This window comes from Eulemur rufifrons, chromosome 9 (genome assembly GCF_041146395.1).
Source record: "Eulemur rufifrons isolate Redbay chromosome 9, OSU_ERuf_1, whole genome shotgun sequence".
In the NCBI taxonomy this organism is placed as follows: Eukaryota; Metazoa; Chordata; class Mammalia; order Primates; family Lemuridae; genus Eulemur; species Eulemur rufifrons.
In genome coordinates, this window is record NC_090991.1 from 35635772 (window position 1) to 35657755 (window position 21984).

Genomic DNA, 21984 nt, shown 5'->3' on the forward strand with positions numbered 1-21984 from the left:
CTCCTGTCTTTCTTTGACTATTCCGTATGGTCTTTATAGGAAGTATATACAGTTGACCCTTGAACAAACTGGGTTTGAACTGCAAGGGTCCACTTATATGTGGATTTTTTTCAATAAATATGTTAGAACATTTTTTGGATATTTGCAGCTATTTGAAAAAACTCGCAGATGACTGTAAGCCTCGAAATAGCAAAAAAAATTTAAAAGTTAGGTATATCATGAATGCATAAAATATTTGTAGGTATTAGTCTATCTTAACATTTACTTCCATAAAATATACATAAGTGTATTATAAAAAGTTAAAATTTATTAAAACTTATGCACATAGACCATACACTCACAGCACCTTTGCAGTTGAGAGAAATGCAGACAAACATAAAGATGCAGTATTAAATCATAACTGCATAAAATTAACTGTAGTATGTATTATACTGTTATATATATATATAGTTTTGTGTTTTTGTGTTTTTTTTTTTTTGAGACAGAGTCTGGCTCTGTCACCCGGGCTAGAGTGCAGTGGTGTCATCATAGCTCACTGCAACCTCACCTCACAATTCAGGGATCAAGCGATCCTCCCGTCTCAGCCTCCTGAGTAGCTGAGATTATAGGCATGTACCACCATGCCCAGCTGATTTTTCTATTTTTTGTAGAGATGGTTTTTTTTTTTGGACACAGGATCTTGCTTTGTGTTGCCTAGGCTGGAGTGCAGTGGTGCGATTATAGCTCACTATAGCCTCAAACTGCTAGGTTCAAGTGATCCTCCTGCTTCAGCTTCCTGAGTAGCTAGGACTATAGAAATAAGCCACCACACCCAGCTAATTTTTTAATTATTTTGTAGACATGGGGTCTCACTATGTTACTCAGGCTGGTCTTGAACTCCTGGCCTCAAGTGATTCTCCCACCTCAGCCCTCCCTGGGATAACAGGCATGAGCCACCATGCCCAGTCCTTGTAATAATTTTGTAGCCACCTCCTGTTGCTATTGCAGTAAGATCAAGTGTTGCGTTGCTTAAAATGTCTTGTGGCACTAATCATCTCCACACGAGCAGTTGTCTCTCCAGTAAGTTGTATATTTCAATAAAAAGTGATCTTTTGCAATTCTCTTAATTATTATTCATCATGTTGAATATATTATTGTAAACCTTGAATATCACTATGGGATTCATATGAAGTGCCACTGATGATGCTGGAAGTACTCCCCCAAAACAGAAAAGCCACGACATTACAAGAAAAATTATAATTGCTTGATATGTGTAGTGGATTGAGGTCTGCAGTTGTGGTTGCTCACCATTTCAAGGTAAATGAATCCAGTGTAAGGACCGTTGTAAAAAAAGAAAAGAAAATTCATGAAGCTGTTGAAGCAGCTATGCTGGCAGGTGCAAAAACTTTGCACTTTTTGTGAAATACCTTTTAATCTCATTGAAAACGCAACTTTTATATGGGTGCTGGATTGCTATAAGAAGGGCATACCTATAGCCTTTAATAAGATTTAAGAAAAAGGAAAGTCATCATATGACAACTTAAAGCAAAAGGAAGGTGAAGGAATTAAAGCTGGAGAACTTAATGCCGGCAAAGGATGGTTTGATAATTTTAGAAAAAAGTTTGGCTTAAAAAACATCAAGGTAACAGAAGCAGCAGCTTCTACTGACCAAGAGACAGCAGGCAAGTTCCCAGACACCATTAAGAAAACAATTGAGGAGCAAGAATATCGACCTGAACAGGTTTTTTTTAATGCAGACAAGTGCCCTATTCTGGAACAAAGTGCCACAAAGGACATTTATTAGTAAGGAAGAAAAGCAAGCACCAGGATTTAAGGCAGGAAGGGACAGGCTAGCTGCCGTTTTGTGCAAATGCACTTGGGTTTATGATCAGGACTGCCTTTATCTATAAAGCTGTTACTCCCTAAGACTTGAAGAGAAAAGATAAATAAACTCCAGCTGCCAGTCTTGTGGTTGTAAACAAGAAGGCCTGGACAATGAGAACTCTTTTTCTGGGTTGGTTCCATTGATACCTTGTCCTTGAAGTTAGGAAATACCTTGCCTTTTAAAGTTCTTTTGATATTTGGCCATCCAGAACCCCATGAGTTCAACACCAAAGGTGTCAAAGTGGTCTGCTTGCCCCCAAACACAACATCTCTAATTCAGCCTCTAGATCAGAGGTTCATAAGGACCATTAAGGCTCATTACCCATAGTACTCTATAGAAAGGATTGTCAATGATGTGGAAGGGAACCCCGATAAAACATCATGGATGTCTGGAAGGATTCCACCATTGAAGATGACGTCACTGTTATAGAAAAAGTTGTGAAAGCCATCAAGCCCGAAACAATAAATTCCTGCTAGAGAAAACTGTGTGCAGATATTGTGCATGACTTCACAACAGAATTTATGACAGAGCCAATCGAAGAAATCATGAAAGAGATCCTGGATGTGACCCAAAAAAAGGTGGGGGAATGAAGGGTTTCAAGATATGAATCTCAGAGAAATCCAAAAGCTGATAGACAACACACCAGAGGAATTAACAGAAGATGACTTGATGGTGGTGAGTGCTACTGAACCGGTGCCAGACAGTAAGGAAGAAGACATAGAAGGAGCAGTGCCAGAAGATACGTTGACATTAGGCAATCTGGTAGAGTGGTTCCAATTATTCAAGACCACTTTTGACTTCGTTGATGACATGGACTCTTCTATGATACGGGCACTAAAACTAAAGCAAATGGTGGAAGGATTGGTGCTATAGAGAAACATTTTTAAAGAATTGAAAAAGCAAAATAAATCAGACAAATTATAATGTATACTAGGTGTGCCTGCCTCTCCTGCCTCCGTCTGCCTCTTCTACCTCTACCACCCAAGACACCCTCCTCAGCCTGCTCAATGTGAAGATGACGAGGATGGATACCTTTATGATAATGTTCCTATTTAATGAATAGTAAATATATTTTCTCTTCCTTATGATTTTCTTTAATGTCTTTTTTTTGTTTGTTTGAGACAGTCTCGCTCTGTCACCCCAGCTGGAATGCAGTGTCATGATCGTAGCTCACAGCAACCTCAAACTCCTGGGCTCAAGGGATCCTCCTGCCTCAGCCTCCCGAGTAGCTGGGACTATAGGCACACACCACCGCACCCAGCTAATTTTTCTATTTCTAGTAGAGATGGTGTCTTGCTCAGTGATCCTCCAGGCTTGGCCTCCCAGAGTGCTAGGATTACAGGAGTGAGCCACTGTGCCCGACCCCTTATGATTTTCTTAACAGCATTTTCTTTTCTCTAGCTTTATTATAAGAATACACTATGTATTACATATAACGTGCAATGTATGTGTTAATCAACTGTTATCATTAAGACTTATGGTCTTAGAACAGTAGGCTATTAGTAGTTAAGATTGATTGATTAATTGATTGATTATTACTAGGTTACCAGGGAAGTAGTTAAGTTTTTTTTTTTTTTTTTTTTTTTTGAGACAGAGTTCTCATTCTGTTGCCCGGGGTAGAGTGCAGTGGTATCATCGTAGCTCACTGTAACTTCAAACTCTTGGGCTCAAGTGATTTAGGTCATTAAATATGAAATGTTCTATTTCATATCAAAAGTTTAGTTTATTATATCTCAAACAAGAAGCAGTACGATTAATCAAAGTATGCACCTAAACTACTGACAGTTTTGCCATCTTAACGGTAGCTTGTTTATGCCCAGAGTGCAAATAACAATGAAATTGCGAAAGGTGTTTCCCACAGTTTGTTGAGAATTGAATATTTTTCCCTACAAGAAGTGGTCCAAAGCCTGGAAGGAAGTGGTAGTCAGTTGGTGCAATGTCTAGTGAATGTGGTGGATGGATGACAGAGAGTTTCTACATCCAGCCTCTGTAGTTTGAGCAGCATTGTTTGTGCAACACATAGTTGATGATTGGCCTGTCTCTATTATTAACCAATTTTGGTTAATCGCAAGCATCCTCATCATTTCATCCAGCTGGTTACAGTAGACATCTGCTGTAACTGATGGACCAGGTTTCGTGAAGCTATAGTGGATATTAACAGCGCTGGACCACCAAACAAACACCATTAGGTTTTTTTGATGAATATTTGGTTTTGGACTGTTTCGGCAGTTCATCCTTATGCAGCCATTGTGCTGAACGCTTGCAGTTGTCAAAAAGAACCCATTTTTCATCACATGTAATAACAATATGGTATAGAAATGGTTCACCCTGATGTGACAGCAAAGAAAGGCAAGCTTCAAGACGATTTCTCTGCTGAAACTCGTTTAATCCATGCAGTACCCATCTATCCAGCTTCTTTAGCTTGCTGATTTGTTTCAAATGGTCCAACATTGTTGGAATAGTAACATCAAACCTTGCTGCTGATTCACGTGTAGGTTGAGATGGATTCGCTTCCACTATAGCTTTCAGCTCATCATTATCCACCTTCATCTCAGGTCACCCACGTGACTCATTTTCAAGATTAAAATCACCAGAATGGAACTTCTCAAACCATCAGTGTACTGTGCGTTCATTAGCCACATCCTTCCCAAACACTTCGTTGATATTTCGAACTGTCTGCACTGCATTGGTTCCATGATGAAACTCATATTTCAAAATAACATGAATTTTTGACTTATCCATGGTTTCACAAAAATTGCTCTAAAAAAAAATTTGAAAACCATGTGTTTGAAATAATGAGGATGTACCTTCACAATAAATATAAAACAAGACGTGTCAAAGTGAAATGTCAGAGATAGCAACTGTCAAACTTAGTACTTAAGGAAATCGGACATTTCATACTTAATAACCTAATACATGTAAGTCTGTGATTTAAGGATTAATGTTCACACTTGACAAAATTTTTTATGTCTTTTTTCTGACTTGAATTTATCACATTTTGAGTATCCCTAACCTGAAATCTGAGTGTTTCAAAATCCAGAACTTTTTGTGTGCCAATGTGGTGCTCAAAGGAAATGCTCACTGGAGCATTTTGGCTTTCCAGTTTTCAGATTAGGGATGCTCAGCCAGTAAGTAAGTATGATGCAAATATTCCAAAATCTAAAAAAATCCAAAATCTGAAATATTTTTAGTCCCAGGCATTTCAAGTAGGGGATACTCAACCTGTATTGACTTGTTTAACAAAAACTTTGTAAGACCTAATTTGTGTCTTACGAAAGGCAACATCTTGTTTCCTGTCAATTGTGGGATAAACAGGACAGGTGGCTTTCGGGACTTTTGACCCAGCTTGCCCACAAATTGCCCTTCCAAACGTGAGAATCATTGTCAAAGTGTTTAAACTAGCCTCTCATATCTTCTAAAGTCAGTTTTAAAATGTTCACTTCTTAATTTTCCATGGCAGGAACCTTCAGCCTGTGGTGTCATCCCAAGTTTGAGGATCGCTGTCAGTCCGTTGTAGAGTTTATTAAGAGAGCCATTATGCACTCCAAGAATGGGAAGTTTCTCTATTTCTTAAGATCCAGGGTTCCAGGTAAGTCTGTAGTTATATTAATTATTCAACTTGGGTATGATCCAGTATAGTATCAAAATGTGACCCCCCCTCAAAAGGCCACATTTACTTAAAGCTTTTTTCCCTGGCTGTTATAGCAACTACTCTTCCTACAGAATGCAGGCATTAATCCCTGACTTTGTACGTTAATCCCTTAATGCACTGAGGAGGAATCTTTGCTTCTCTGGCCACATGAATGAGAAAACTGCACCTACCTCTGGTGCCCAGGCATCATGTGAACATTTGACATTCAGAGGTGTTTCCTATTCCCTGATCCAGGCATCTTGATACTTAAATGTGAGACAGAGAGGTGAGAGCTCTTAGGTCATTTCCACAGGAACATGAAAGGTAAGAGAGTGTTCACCAGAAAGGCAGGGCAGAGTGTCAGGGTACCTGAATTCAGTTGCACTCTGTTAGGAAGTATCTGCTGTGGGTTTTACCTATGTTGTACTAAACTTGCTATCAGAGAGTACACTTTTTATTGTATCTTGCCATTCCTAACATTGTTGAATACAAAGACTTCTCTCTGGGAGCACTGGGCAGTTCCCATCCTTGTCGGTGTGGTTATATTGTCCTCCTGCCCACTAAGTTAGGGAGGTATCTGTATAATCTCTATTAGAGGGGTAGAAGGGATGGTTTGGAGGAATCTGCTTTTATAGTGTTGGGTAAAGCAAGATGACAGGCACATTCATGTGAGGAATTTGTAAGATACAAGCAGAACTTAAAATGAGAACTTCATGCTTTCCCACTGAATCAAATTAAGATTCATAAACAAGGTGCCAAGAAATTGCTTTAAAATGTAGGAGTTGCAGGGGAGCCTCAGGCAGAACATCAGGAACAGGATTGAGCCAGGTGACGGGGATGTTTTTATAATCTTGGTGATTTAAATAAGGCATGACAGGGTGTGAACTGTATTAATTCTCACTTCATTTAGTGTTTGCCTCAGTGCTGTCAACACAGTTGGGTCTTGTGCAGTTGACTTGGTTAAAGGGAAAAGTTAGAGTCCTTCCTTATAGGAATTGACTCTGCTTAGCAATTTTTTTTTTTTTTTTTTTTTTTGAGACAGAGTCTCACTCTGTTGCCCAGGCTAGAGTGAGTGCCGTGGCGTTAGCCTAGCTCACAGCAACCTCAAACTCCTGAGCTCAAGCGATCCTCCTGTCTCAGCCTCCCGAGTAGCTGGGACTACAGGCATGTGCCACCATGCCCGGCTAATTTTTTCTATATATATTTTTAGCTGTCCATATAATTTCTTTCTATTTTTAGTAGAGATGGGGTCTCGCTCTTGCTCAGGCTGGTCTCGAACTCCTGAGCTCAAACGATCCGCCCACCTCGGCCTCCCAGAGTGCTAGGATTACAGGCGTGAGCCACCGCGCCCGGCCTCTGCTTAGCAATTTTTAAAGTTTGTAGCTTTTGGGGGGATATTTATTTAACAAACATGTATTTTGTAACTCAGTGTTAAGCATTTATTTTATAACTCAGTATGCCCTTAGAACTCATGGCCTCAAAGAGGGGACAGGTAGGAAGACAAAGGCAAGAGCACATATTCAAGTCAGTGCAAAGCGTGGTCATGACCAAAAGGAGCAGGGTAGTCAGCTCTGCTGTGGGCAAAACCAGGAAATCTCAGAGAGGATTCTGGACTCTGGAGCATTTCTCTACTTGTAGAGTATTAAAAGACTTCATGGAATCTTGGACTCCTCAGGTTCAGCTCGTTTCATTCCACAAATGCGCCCTGTCTGCAGAAATTTTAACTAAGATTCTTAACATTGTAGTAAAGGCTAGAGCTTGTACTATTTGGTACTGTTTATTGAGTGCCTATTATGTGCCAGGTACTTTGGTCAGGGTCTTTATTTAAATATCTCTGATTTACCATGACAGGATAAGATAAAAATAAATATAAATATCTCTAATTTTTTACAGCAGTCTCAAAGTAAGATAAAATAGATCAGTCTATTTAAAGAAATAGATAAGACTATTTTCATTTTGCCAGTGAGGAAACTGGGCTGAAGCTCAAAAGTTAAGTTACTTGCCCTAAAGATAACATAGCTGATTGTTGCTGAGGCCAGAATTCAAACCCCTGCCCCACTAACTACAAAGTCTATTCTTTATTTACCACCACTCTGTTGTGGGAAAAGGTACGGTAATCAAATTGAAAATTGAGTTTGTTAGCATTTGTGGAAACTACGTAAAGAAGGTAGAACCATGTTTATTAGTGGGGGGGGTATCTTTAGGATAATCTATTTGCACTTAAAATTGTAATCAAGTTGTCGCAGGACGCAGTGGCTCATGCCTGTAACCCAAGCACCTTTGGGAGGCCAGAAAGGAGGATCACTTGAGTCCAGGAGTTCTAGACCAGCCTGGGCAACATAATGAGACCTTGTCTCTACAAAAATAAAAAAAATTAGCTGGGTGTGGTGGCACGCACCTGTAGTCCCAGCTACTTGGGAGGCTGAGGCAGGAGGATCGCTTGAGCTCAGGAGTTCGAGGCTGCAGTGAGCTATGATAGAGCCACTGCACTGCAGTCTGGGTGACAGAGTGAGGAGACCCTGTCTCTAAAAAAAATTATAATCAAGCTGAGAAGGCAAAGCAGAGTTATTTTCCCTTCAACCATAAGTGACCTCTCTTTGAAGGATTGGGACAAAGAAAGCAAAGGCTGTGATCTCCTTTACCATTGTTTGCTGCCCTCTTTTGCTTATCATGAAGGTGTAGGCATTGTGTGAGCTTGACTTTATTAGGGGAGAGGTTTGGGGTAGGAAGTAGTCATTAGCATTTAGGTTGAACTCTGTCAGTCTGCATCAGAGATTTTAACTCAGTAGATTCTAAAATGAGCCTGTGTTCATACTTGGGAATGATGGTAACTGAATGCCTACAAGGGGCCAGGTGTTACTTCATTTAACCCTTACAAAACCCTTTGAGGGGATATTACAGTCACCTCTTTTTTTTTTTTTATCAGCTTAAGAAACTAAGGTACAGCGAGTTGCAGAGCCGGATGCAATCAATCTCAGGTTTTTCTGGCTCAAATCTCAGAACTGGATGCACTAAGAGGAGGTTGAGCTTGGTGTCAAGGGGATGCCAGGGATCACGGGAATTGCATAGCTAATACTAATGGGAAAGTTCTGGATGGTGACAAATAAGGAGCAGAAGGAAATTAATTAGAATAAATTGAATGATTAGCATCTTGGGGAGGGACCCTTGGTAAAAATGATGGTGCCTGAGCTTGGCTCCATCTTATCCTTTTTATTGTAATACTGGAGCATGGTCCCAACAGATCTGAGGTCACTGGTTACATCTCAGTTGGCCCCCGTCCATTTCACAGTTATAAACTGAACCCCTAACGCTAAACAGCAATCTCTTAAAAAAAAAAAAATGTGACTGGTTTTGCACAAAACCTCTGCTCCTTTTAGAGCAGACTCAAGGTGAACTTGTCCTTTTTGGCTGGGAGAATCTTCATCATCTGTGAAGTGAATGAAGAAAAAATACCTTTTAAAAAAAAAAAATCACACTTTGAATTGGATAACTCTTTAAGGAAATTGGTTACTTCCTCTTTTATAACCATCATTAAGCTTATGATTTGTTATTCAGTGACATGTCTTCCCTAGATATCAACGTTTCTCAAGTCAGCACTATTGACATTTTAGGCTGCACAGTTTTTCGTTGTGGGGTCTTTCCTGTGCATTGGAGAAAGTTTAGCAGTAGCCCTGGCTTCTACCCACTAGATGCCAGGAGCACTGCCCCAACCAAGTTGTGACAATCAAAATTACGTCTCCATACACCCCTAGGGGTCAAAATTGTGCCCAGTTGCAAACCACTGCTGTATACTATGGGGTTAAAAAGTATGGTTTCTGGAGTCAGAGTGCCACCTCTGGTCCTGTTGGTTACTAGCTGTGTGATCTTAGCCGTGTTACTGAACCTCTCCTGCCTCAGTTTTCTCATCAGTAAAATGGGGGTGATAATAGTGCCTACCATATAGAGTTGTTTTGAGAAATGCAAGAAATAATTCATGTAAAATGTTTAAGACAATGCCTGGCACAGAGTAAGGACTCAACAGGTGTTACTTTTTCTCAGTTTAAAATGTAGGTGCACAGGAAGTGTTTAATGTGGTATCTGGTGGTCTCCTAGCCCTATAAAGGAGGTACTCAAGATACATTCGTGGAATCACACTCTGGGTGGCCCCTGGGATATCCTTTGCTGTTACTTTATCTTCCCTATCCAATTGCCAGGTCCTCCAGGACAAGAACTGTCTTTCCTTTGCTCTATATTATTTTGTATATTAGAACATTCACTTATTTACTGATGAGATATCAGACATATTCAGAATAGATTATTTCATGAATACTTGTGAAAGAATTTAGGACTCCTTTCCTGGGGATTTATGACCAGAGTTTCTGGGCATCTCCCTAGTTTTGGTGTGTTCTTGTTTCTGGAGTATAGAGTCATGTCATTCATTGGGCTCCCTTCCTTGCTCTGGCCATATGGCCCCCTCTAGCAACTCTGTAAGACTCCCTCACGTGTATTTGCAAACCACACGTACTCCTGGCTTATTTTCTTTATGTTTATTTGGTATACAGAGTGGTATAATAAACCCTCCGTACCCATCACCCAGCCCCAACAGCCATTAGCCCATGGCCACTCTTGCCCTGTTCTCATACCTATACACTCCCTCATTGCATACTAGTATTTCTGTTTAAGTATACTTTATTTAAATGCAATATACATTAAAATGCATAAATCAATTTTTATGCACAGTCATTATTTTGGATCAAACCCCAGATATCTTATCATCTGTGAATATTTCAGTTTTTCTGAAAGGTAATGACTTTTTAAAAAAAACTTACTTTAGAATATGTTTAGATTTATAGAAAAATTACAAAGATAACACAGAAAGTTCCTATATACCCCCATGACCAGTTTCCCCTATTATTAACATGTGACATTAGCATGATACATTTGTCGTAATTAATGAACCATTATTTTTATAGACCTGTGTGTGTGTATGTGTGTGTGTACATATTTTGTTTTTGTTTTTGTTTAAAAATTTATTTTATTTATTTATTTTATTTATTTTTTTTGAGACAGAGTCTCACTCTGTTGCCCAGGCTAGCGTGAGTGCCGTGGCATCAGCCTAGCTCACAGCAACCTCAAACTCCTGGGCTCAAGCAATCCTCCTGCCTCAGCCTCCCGAGTAGCTGGGACTACAGGCATGTGCCACCATGCCCGGCTAATTTTTTCTATATATATATTTAGCTGTCTATATAATTTCTTTCTATTTTTAATAGAGATGGGGTCTCGCTCTTGCTCAGGCTGGTCTCGAACTCCTGAGCTCAAACGATCCGCCCACCTCGGCCTCCCAGAGTGCTAGGATTACAGGCGTGAGCCACTGCACCCGGCCGTTATTTTTTTTTTTTTTTTTTTAAGACAAGGTCTGTCTCTGTCTCCGTTACCCAGGCTGGAGTGCAGTGGTGCCATCATGGCTCACTGCAGCCTTGAACTCCAAGCTCAAGTGATCCTCCTGCCTCAGTTACCCAAGTAGCTGGGACTACAGAGGTGCACACACCATCATGCATAGCTAGTGTTTTAGATTTTTTGTAAAGCTGGGGTTTCCCTATGTTGCCCAGCCTGGAATATATTATTATTAACTAATGTCCACACTTCATTCAGATTTCCCTTTTACCTAATGTCCTTTTTCTGTTCCAGAATACCATCCATGCTACCACATTATATTTAGTTATGTCTCCTTAGGCTTCGTTTGGCTGTGACAATTAGATAATGACTTTTTAAAAAGTATATTCATGGTATCATTTCACACCTAAAAAAACTAACAGTGATTACTTAATATCAAATACCGGGTCAGCATTCACATTTCCAGTTATCTCATAAATGTCATAGTTTTTGTTTTAGCTTTTTTTTTTTTTCACTTTTTTTTCTAGACTACTCGAAGTCTGATGTTTTAGCTTTTTATTTTGAGATAATTTTAGACTCAAAGAGAGTTGCAAAAATAGTACAGAGTTCTTGTATACCCTTCACCCAGCTTCCCCTAATGTTAACATCTGATATTACCGTGGCGAAATTATTAAAAAACTAAGAAATTAACACTAGTACAATACTATTAACTAAACTACCGACCTTATTTGGATTTTACCAGTTTTTCTACTAATGTCTTTTTCTAAATTCCAGGATCTATTTCAAGGTCCCATATTTCTTTCATTGTCATGCCTCCTTAGTCTCTTTCAATCTGTGACAATGCCTCAGTCCTTCCTAGTTTTTCATGATATTGACAGTTTTGAAGAGTACTGATCAGTATTTAATGTTCCTCCATTTGAGTTTGTGTAATTTTTTTCTTATGATTAGATAGATCAAAGCTATGCATTATTGGGGGAATACCAAAGAAGTGATGAATCATTCTCACTGCATTGTATCAGGATGTACCTGTCAATTGGCTTAACCAGAAAAACAGTTTTATGAATTGAGATTCAGTTAACATCTTCATATGGCAATTGATTGTGTCTTAAATTTCTTTTTTAATTTCTAGTTTCCCTCCCCATCTCTTTCTTTTTTCCTTTTTTTCCTCTTTTTTCCCTTGCAATTTATATATTTAAAATACTGTCCTGCCTGGAATTTGCCTATTGCATCCCCATGATATAGTTTAATGTGTTCCTCTGTCCTCTGAATTTCCTATAAAATGATAATTGGATCCAAAGGCTTGACCCACTTTAGATGTTTTTTGTGTGGAAGGTGACAGCACTACTTCATAGGTGATGTTGTATCAGTGTTTCTTTTCTTTTTAAAGAGAAAACTGCACGAATCTAATGCATACTTTAATATTGTTATAAGGCAAAAGAACCAGTACTTTGCCAGCCACTCCAGAAATCCTTCCACGTGCCCCACCCCAGTCTCCACACCACCTTTATAGTAATTACTTCCTTTTGTTTTTCTATTAATAATTTCATCACCCAAATATGCATCCCTGAACACTATAGTTTTTTTTTTTTTTTTTTTTTTTTTTTTTTTTAGACAGAGTCTCACTCTGTCACCCAGACTAGAGTGCCGTGGTGTCAGCCTAGCTCACATCCACCTCAAACTCCTGGGCTCAAGCAATCCTCCTGCCTCAGCCTCCCAAGTAGCTGGGACTACAGGCATGTACCACCACACACAGCTAATTTTTCTGTTTTTAGTAGAGATGGGGTCTCTTTCTTCCTCAGGCTGGTCTCAAGCTCCTGACTTCAAGCAATCCTCCTGCCTCGGCCTCCCAGAGCGCTTGGCTTACAGGCGTGAGCCACTGTGCCCAGCCTAGTCTTCTCGTTTTTAAAGAATTTGATGTCTTTTAAATCTCTTAGTCTGTAGGTTTCTCTCTTTATTTCCTTAAAATTTATTTATTGAAAAATTGGGCTATTTGACCTGGAAAATTTCCCTGGATTTTACTAATTGTATACTCTTGGTGTAGTTTAGCATGTTGTTCTGTCCTCTCTATTTCTTACAAATTAGCAGGAGTCTGATCCAAACTCAGGCTTGATCCTTTTAGCAAGGATCAAGGTAGTGTTTGACATGCCAATAGGAAACACGTGATATCTGGTGTGTCTTTTTTTGTGATCTTAGCAGCCATTCATTGGAGGTTGCAAAATGGTGATACTCTAATTTTATCACTTCCTTTTTATTTATTTGGTGGAGTAATATTACGGAGACATTTCCTCCTTATCTATTATTTGTTTACCAGATTCATATAGGAAAAGCAGGATAAGTGCTAGATTATTTTGCCTTATTTACGAATTTTCAAGACAATGAATTGGTTCGATATCATTCTTTGAAGGTGACCATTTAAAAAAATGTTATGAACTCATGGAATTAACCATATTTGATGGGTTTCAATCCATTACAGTTAGGATTATTGAAGCTCATATTGTCCCATCTTTGGCCAGTGCAAGCCTCTTTATGTTGGAGTAATTCTTTTTTCCTCTCTCCCTTCTTTTATATAATAGGCTTATTATTGAGATATAATAAACTACTTGAGTTAAATATATTCAAGTGAGAAATTTGTGTTTGAATTCTTTTTTTCCTTTTAATGGAGAGGACCAACCACATGAACAAGAGCTGTAGAGCTTAAAATTATAAGCCTTAGCCTTGAAGAGAGGGGAGTGGGAAGGAGGGAACTAAGAGAGGCTAGTCATGACTCAGGGGACTGTGACTGTCCTGGACACTCCCCTTATCAGACAGTTAGAGGGGCAGGCACTCTGGAGACACTCCTGGAGAAGCCCCATGAGAGGTTCCCTGGGCTGTGGCAGAGCCACCATTAGCTCTTCCTTAGAGGAGGTGTTCAAGGCAGGCTGGCTTCATTGGTTCTGTGCCATGGGCAAGTTCTGTAAGCTTAATGGGTCTCATTTTCTTCGTGTGTGAAAGGAGAATGGTGGTATCTGTCTCAAAGTATAGTTTTTGAAGACTAAATAAGTTCAATGTTTTTAAAATAAGCTTACTTGTTTAATAACAGTAAAGTATATATTTTGATTTTTTTTCCTTTTTAGAAAATCGGTTGTCAGCAACCATGAAAAAAAGGCTTTGGGAGGCAATCTGCAAGCTTTAACTTTTTTCTTCTCATGCCTCCAGACAAAATTTAAAAACCGTTTGAAATTAAACCCCAATAATAGTAGATATTTTACTTTCCAACCAGTTGTGTCTACAGAATTTCTTTTGATATGACAATGGCCGAGAAAAGAATTCTTTCAAAGATTTTGCAACTCAGATTCTTTGTCAAAACAGTTTGCTTGTTTACCTTCCATAGCCCCTTTGTTGATTGAAACCAGGGTATTCTTAGTTCCCCTGAACCATTTCCAGTGTTCCTGCCATTCTGGATGTCTCCATGCTGTGGCGTCAGTCCTGCGGGTGTCGGGGTGCCCCTCCCAGAGCCTGCTGCTGGTGATGCGTGGGGGTGTGGTGCTCCCATTGAGGCTGGCCTCGGTCAGCAGGCCCTTTTGCACTCAGTAGTACTCTCAGCTTGCCCAAGCACTGTAGTTGTTGTTCTTTTAAAAACATCATCCTCTTTTTTTCTGTTCCTATAACCCAGCCTAAAATTTCAGAAGCAAGAAGCGGAGTGATGGGAAGTAGGGAAGTAGGTATAAGATGTGGCTAAACCTGATTGTCCTAACTTGATGTAAATGGCAGGAGTAATAGGCTTGTCAACTTGGATCCCAGCTGTTGCCTTTTTGTTACCAGCCTCTCTACTTAACCAGTTGGGATTTGGTGAGGACCCCTCTGAACAGCCTTTCTGAGTCCTCACCTTCAGGAGACTGCTAGATGTGCCAAACAGTGTGTCTTCTATTCCTAGCAGGGCTGCTTTTGATTCTTGCTCTGCCCTTAGAGCCTCAGGCCTAGGACTGGCCATTTGCCTCCAGGCAGAGTCTCTAGCTTGGCATTATTCATAGGTCTGAGGAGCAAGGCTCTCAGAGGTCAGGGAGGCCCTTGGCAGAGGAGAATAAATTCCTTTGCATGAAATATGATAGTGGTGCTTCTGCAGATGGAAATCAACAGCCCTTTGTAGAAGGGCTTTTGCACAGAATTACATATATGAACAATAAAGAAGGCCTATTTCCCCTCCCTAATTCTCTTCATAAGGGAAGTTATATGGCCAGGTGCTATGGCTCGCGCCTGTAATCCTAGCACTCTGGGAGTCCGAGGCGGGAGGATCACTTGAGCTCCGGAGTTGGAGACCAGCCTGAGCAAGAGCAAGACCCTGTCTCTACTATATATAGAAAAAATTAGCTGGGCATGATGGCGCATGGCTGTAGTCCCAACTACTCGGGAGGCTGAGGCAGGAGGATCACTTGAGCCCAGGAGTTTGAGGTTGCTGTGAGCTAGGCTGACACCACAGCACTCGCCCAGGCAAGAGTGACACTCTGTCTCCAAAAAAAAGGGGGGGGGGGTAGTCGTATAATAGTTAGCTCATTGTTCCCTCTGAATATTTCCCTTTGTTTTCATTTTTAAAGGACTGCCACCAACTCCTGTCCAGCTGCTCTATCCAGTATCCCGTTTCAGCAATGTCAAATCCCTCCAGCACCTTTGCAGATTCCGGATCCGACAGCTCGTCAGGATAGATCACATCCCGGATCTCCCACTGCCTAAGTACAGTGGGGTCATTAGTGTTGGGACAGGAAGGGAGGGGACGAGTTACAAATGTCAGTGAGGCCTGTAAGCTGCTTAGGCAGAGCCTGGCATAAAATATTCACAGGTATTATCCTTTCACTTCTCCTGTGTCTTAGCTCCTAACTCTGGAACTGTCATATGGCAGCCAGAAGGGAGGAGAAAGTGTGTCTATTGGCGTCCCTTCTGCAGTCTCTATGAAGAGTAGAGTGAAAATGGTAAGACTGCAGGAGACAGAACTATAATAAGTGAGAAAATAGGAATTTTGTTAGGCTGGCAGAGTCTTTGGTATAGTCTCAACCATATCGGGAATGAAGATGGGTTGAACAAAGGAGGTATTTCTTTTGTATTCGGTATAAATAACCTTTTGTGTATGTATATCCCTCGTTTGTTTTCCACAGACCTCTGATCTCTTATATCCGAAAGTTCTACTACTATGATCCTCAGGAAGAGGTATACCTGTCTCTAAAGGAAGCGCAGCTCATTTCCAAACAGAAGCAGGAGGTGGAATCCTCCACGTAGCGAGGGGCCCCCTGCTGATCGCCACCAAGGGTAGGTGCTCTCTGCCTCACTGTCCAGCCACATGGCTTCCTGGGCAGCTACCATCGTGCATTGAGCCCCGTGCCCCACCCCCCGACTCCCCACATGTACGGCCCTGATCAGACATCTGTCCATAGAGTTACCAAATCTGATAGTGGAGTCCCCAAGGGGCACATACCCAACTTGGGAGAAAAGCAGACAAATATGAAAGGCTTAAAGAATATTTGCCAAGAAACATGCAAGCTAATCACGGAACATAAACAAGGAGGGGGACACACAAGTGTGTGAGTGTGCAGCCTTCTCTCCTACTTTGGCTCATCTCCCTGACATTGTGAAATGATATATAAAGCAGGTAACCAAAGGGGAAGAAAACGTCATCAAAGGAAATGCAGACATGCTGTAATAGTAATAGGCATGTACTTCAGTGAGAATCCACCGTGTCCCACAGCTTGGAGTACAGGGATGAAGAAAACAGCTCACTCTTCTAGTCAGAGTTCCATTTGGGCCATTGGGCCATTGCAAAGTAAATTGTTCAAGAGAGTAAGTGAGTTAACTAAGGAATTCATTTATCTAAGAGGCTATTCTCCCATTACTATACTAACTGAGTTCTACTCATTTATTTTCCCATAAAATATCTTGGAATACTGGTTTGTGCAGATGAATTCTAATTAGTCTTTTAAATTGCATTAAAGGGAACATTGCAAAGCTGAGGTGAATAGGGAACACAGTTGTCAGAGAGCCATGACTTTGGTGGTATTGGGGACGAGCAAGATCAACTGCCAGTGACCCTGGCTTTCCTCTTAGTGTGGGGTGTTGTTTTTAAGTACTAAATACTTCTGCTTTTCACTTTCTCTGTTCCTTAGTTCCATCCCCCACACAAAACAAAAGGGGAAAACCCACAGGAGCCCTAGAGTGGAAAGGAGCCCTTAATCTCCCCACCCTCTCTGCTCTCTTCCTAGTGCCAGAGAATGACAACTGGTGTTGAGGTCCCATGGGTTTCCTTCAGCCATGGCCAAGGTGAACCTCACTGTGTGTCTTCTCTTGGCTTTTTGGAAGCCTCTGATGCTTTGCTATTGGGGAAAGCATGTGAGCTGGACTAATAAGGATTAACAAGAGGAAAAGAAATGGAGAAGAGAGGTTCAGAAATGGTAACTCTGGGAGGCTGCAGAGTTTTAACTTTAAGGATCCTAGACTGGGTGTACAATCTCTTACTATTTCTTCAATTATATGTAAATTGTATGCCTTGAAAGTGACTTCCAAAACCTCTAGGTGCTGTAATGTCTAGGTGGATTTCTCTGCGTGGTGGCTTTGCAGTTGAGATTAGGGTGGGAAGGGCACCTAGGGCAGTTCATCTGCCCAACTGCACCCCTGGAGAGTAATCAGGACCTTCAGTTAGAGCACCACTTCTAGGGGTGCTGTGCCCACAGAAGGAGCCCACATAAACAGGAGCACATTCGGAGAAAGGCCTCAGGGTGGTGGAGGGCTCCAAACTTCATCTATGGACAATAAATGAAGGGAATAGAAATATGATTAAGCTGAAGCAGAGAAGTTCTAGGGTGGGATAGCTGAAGCATTTGATGGGTTTCCACTAAGGAAGATGGGTTATGACTAAGGAAGAGTAATACAGCTTAGTCTGTATGGTTCTAGCGGGGAGGACAAGGACCAAAATAAATGTAAGTTACAAGGAGTTAGATTTCAGTCCAGCTTTAGAAGAACCTTTTTAACGGAGAGGTCCAAAAATGAGATGGTTTTCCTCAAGAGTTTTCATTCAGTAGTTACCTATAAGTACCTAGTGTGAATTGGGAGTAGAGTGCTGAGCAGGACAGTCAAAGGCCCTGTTCTCACTGAGCTTGTAAGGACAGACAGACAGCAAACATGTAAATAAATGAATAGGTGGATTTCAGGTGACTGTACATGTTAAAATAAAACTGGGTGAAGTTTAGTGAGTAGTTGTGGGGTACTACTCAGGTTTGGATGACCAGGAGAGGCCTTGTGAGGAGGTGACATTTCAGCTGTTATCTGAATATCAAGGAATCAGCCGTGGGAGGATCTGGGAACAGAGCGTTCTGGGCAAGGCAACCTACAAGTATAAAGGCCCTGCTGCCCCAAGTGGGAAGGAGCATGGCATGATCAGGTAGAGGCCGGGGGTAGCCACTGTCGTGAGTGTTGGGGCAGTCATATGTTGCCAAAGGTTTGAACTGAACTCCCAGGGTTCCTTTTTGCTGTGCCGGTAGGATTGTTACCTGTTAGAAATAATAAGCATAATGCTATGTTTGCTGCTGATTTTTTTTTTTTTTTTTTTTTTTTTTTTTTTGAGACAGAGTCTCTCTTTGTTGCCCGGGCTAGAGTGAGTGCTGTGGCATCAGTCTAGCTCACAGCAACCTCAAACTCCTGGGCTTAAGTGATCCTACCGCCTCAGCCTCCCAGGTAGCTGGGACTACAAGCATGCGCCACCATGCCTGGCTAATTTTTTTTATATATATTTTAGTTGGCCAGATAATTTCTTTCTATTTTTAGTAGAGATGAGGTCTCGCTCTTGCTCAGGCTGGTCTCGAACTCCTGACCTTGAGCTATCTACCCGCCTCGGCTTCCCAGAGTGCTAGGATTACAGGCGTGAGCCACCGCGCCCGGCCTGCTGCTGATTTATTTATTTATTTATTTATTTTTGAGACAGAGTCTCACCCTGTTGCCTGGGCTAGAGTGCCGTGGCATCAGCCTCGCTCACAGCAACCTCAGACTCTTGGGCTCAAGCGATCCTCCTGCCTCAGCCTCCCAAGTAGCTGGGACTACAGGCATGCACCACCACGCCCGGCTAATTTTTCTATATATATTTTTAGCTGTCCGTATAATTTCTTTCTATTTTTAGTAGAGACGGGTCTCGCTCTTGCTCAGGCTGGTCTCGAACTCCTGAGCTCAAACAATCTGCCCGCCTCGGCCTCCCAGAGTGTTAGGATTACAGGCGTGAGCCACCGCACCCGTCCATTTGCTGCTGATTTAGACCCTAGGACCCTTTGGAAATGGGAAGTAACACTTCCCAAGGGAAAGGTCTTTAGGGTATAGAATTTGGCTCTTTTTTTTTTTTTTTTTTTTTTTTTGTTGAGACAGAGTCTCACTTTGTTGCCCAGGCTAGAGTGAGTGCCGTGGCGTCAGCTTAGCTCACAGCAACCTCAGACTCCTCGGCTTAAGCGATCCTACTGCCTCAGCCTCCCGAGTAGCTGGGACTACAGGCATGCGCCACTATGCCCGGCTAATTTTTTCTATATAGATTTTTAGTTGTCCATATAATGTCTTTCCATTTTTAGTAGAGACGGGGTCTCGCTCAGGCTGGTCTCGAACTCCTGACCTTGAGCAATCCACCCGCCTCGGCCTCCCAGAGTGCTAGGATTACAGGCGTGAGCCACCGCGCCCGGCCTAGAATTTGGCTCTTATGACTTCTTGTTGGTCAGGCTGTTTTAATTAAGGAGTTCTGAATGGCCTGCTTGTTCTGTGCGTGTTGTTACCTAGGGGATTTTGTTCCAGGGTGCTTGGAGTCAGGGTACAGAGTAGTGGCCAGAACAGTACCTGTCTCAGATCAGAAGGCGGGAGCTACACTGGCCTTTGTGATTCTGTGTCAACCCTTTGCAGTAGCCAGAAGCTACAGAAGTGGCTGTTTCCAGCCAGGCTCAAAAAGGGTTTCTCAGAGGCTCAGTTCCCTTTCTAGTTCCTGGAGCAGGTGGGGCTCAGGGAGAAAGTGAGTAGGAGATTAAGGAGTATGGGAAAGGGAGAATTTAGGCAATGTGGTAGGATATATTTATTAGTTATTTCAGGACCTTGCTTTGGCATCAAAGTCACAGGCCACTCAGACCCCCCGCCCCCACCACAAAGGCTACTGCTGCGTCTCCAGCCAGCTACAGTATGTGTTGGAAACATCTGGCTATCCAGGCCCCACTCTCCTTTTGCGCTGTGCTTCTCTTCCGCCAGCAGCTAGTCTATTCTTTTACTCCGTTTTGGTCTACTGTGTTGAACTACTGTCATATTCTAATTTTTTTCCTTTTTTAACTAGGCATTTGGTTGCCAAGCTCCAGTTTTGAAGAACCAAATGAAGCTACCATGAAAAGAAGAGAGAGGAAAAACAAGAGGGAACAGGAAGGGTTGGGATTCTCTGTGCGAAGACTTTGGTTCCCCTTCGCAGCTCTGGGCTTGGAAGAAGCACACAACCATAATTCTCTGAGTGGGGGCTCCACCACCCACACCCGCTCCCGTGGTGTCCTGGAACTGGATGAGCTCCTTGGAAAACTGGAAGAAGTCTCAACACTGTTTCTTTTTCAGAACTTTTGTTTTTGATATTTCCATTTCTTGGTATGGAAAACTTACCTCGAAGGCAGCTGGGGTTTGTGCCCATTGGATTGGAAGTGGTGCAAAGAGTGAGCAGGTCCAAAGAAGGGGCAGGGAGGAGAGGAGAGGAGAGGAGAGGAGACAGTTGCTAAGCTGGTGCCAAAGGCAGAGTTAGAGTCTCCGCCATGGACCTTGAAGAAGGCAGGAGGAGCCAGAGGATTGCAAAACAGGATTGGAAGTGTCTGGGGGAAGGAGAATCTGCTTCTCATTGGCATGGGTAGCTTCAGTAGGAGCAGGAGAGAAAGGAGAGTGGTTGGTCTCGGAGAGATTACTGGACAAAAACTGGCAAATGGCCTTTGCTGGGGCAAGTAGTGACTCCCCACATCCTTTCCTTTTAAGGTTTAGGAAGCTGATTTTGGAATCACCTCTCACGGAAGCTGTATTAGTTTTGTTTTGCTTAATTCCTTAAGCTCTGTGACTTGAAATTAACCCCGTTCTTTCTCCACCCTTAGCCCATTGCGCCTGGTGATAACTGTACATTTCACTGTGGTCATGGTGACATCATTCCTATTGCTTCTGCCAGCTGTCAGGGCAATAGTATTTCTCATCACCTGAGCAGTCTGGAGCTGGTCACAGGCTGCTGAGGTTACTGGAGCATGCTTCTAGATTCTTAATGGCAAACGTACCCACGACTTTAGGAGTCAGTGTTACTTCCATGTGTCTGTCAGCTAGTGAGAGGGAATGTGGAGGAAGGTGAGAAACAAAACTCTGGTAGGTTGTGCTCTTCCTAGAGAAAACTCTCTAGCAACTCAGCCCTAGCGGGATTTCCTTAGATCAGAGGAGGAGAGCCTCACATCTCAGGTGTATCATTGTTGTCCTACTTCTGGGATGGGAGGTGGCAATGGCTCCTTTATTTTCCCGTGTTCAGTCTAGCAAGCCAGACATTTCCTGCATCAGATCTGTTGACCCTCCATTCACTGGGATGTCTGTTAGATGCTGACTTGAGAGTCGTCTTGCAGGTAGATGTGGAGGAGGGGGAGAAAAACTCCAATGGCCTTTGTTTCTGCAGCTGGCCGTTGCCACATCACACAGCGCTATGAGTGTGCTTTCCTATGGTGTTACTCTGGGGACAGGTTTGCTATTGAAATGTGACAATTGAGCTGTGGGGTCTTTATTACTCTTGCAGTAAGTTTTCCATGAGACTGCCTCATTTGGGTTCTCCATGCTTGTATCTGCCTCATCTCATGAGATTAATAATGTCAGGTTTGTGGTTTCCTGATGGTTTGGGTGAGGCCCCAGTGTCTTGGTAATTTGTAGAACTGCCTCACCTGGAAGCTGTGGCCTTCTGCCTTATGTCCTATGTGGAGGGACCAGTCTTCCTCCTAGTAGCTGAACAGGGAGGAAACTTGCATCATTACCGGTAAAGAGGTGGCCTGTAAGATGAGCTTTGCAGCATAAACACAGCCCATCTCTGATTTATTATGTGGTACCTCTTCTCTCCTTGGTTTCCATGACAATATTATCAACTGAGTAGGAT

At 42.1% G+C, this 21984-nt stretch overlaps 1 protein-coding gene across 1 annotated transcript in view; it reads left to right on the plus strand.

The window, feature by feature from the left end:
• Positions 1–20240, plus strand: part of SOCS7 (suppressor of cytokine signaling 7) — a 34693-nt gene extending 14453 nt beyond the window's left edge. Inside the window, exons 7-10 of the mRNA XM_069482427.1 lie at positions 5325–5453; positions 15440–15575; positions 15995–16145; positions 20176–20240. Of these exons, the coding sequence (XP_069338528.1) occupies positions 5325–5453; positions 15440–15575; positions 15995–16115 (386 nt within the window). The 3' untranslated portion in view covers positions 16116–16145; positions 20176–20240. The remainder of the gene's footprint in view (positions 1–5324; positions 5454–15439; positions 15576–15994; positions 16146–20175) is intronic.
• The last annotated feature ends 1744 nt before the right edge of the window (positions 20241–21984 follow it).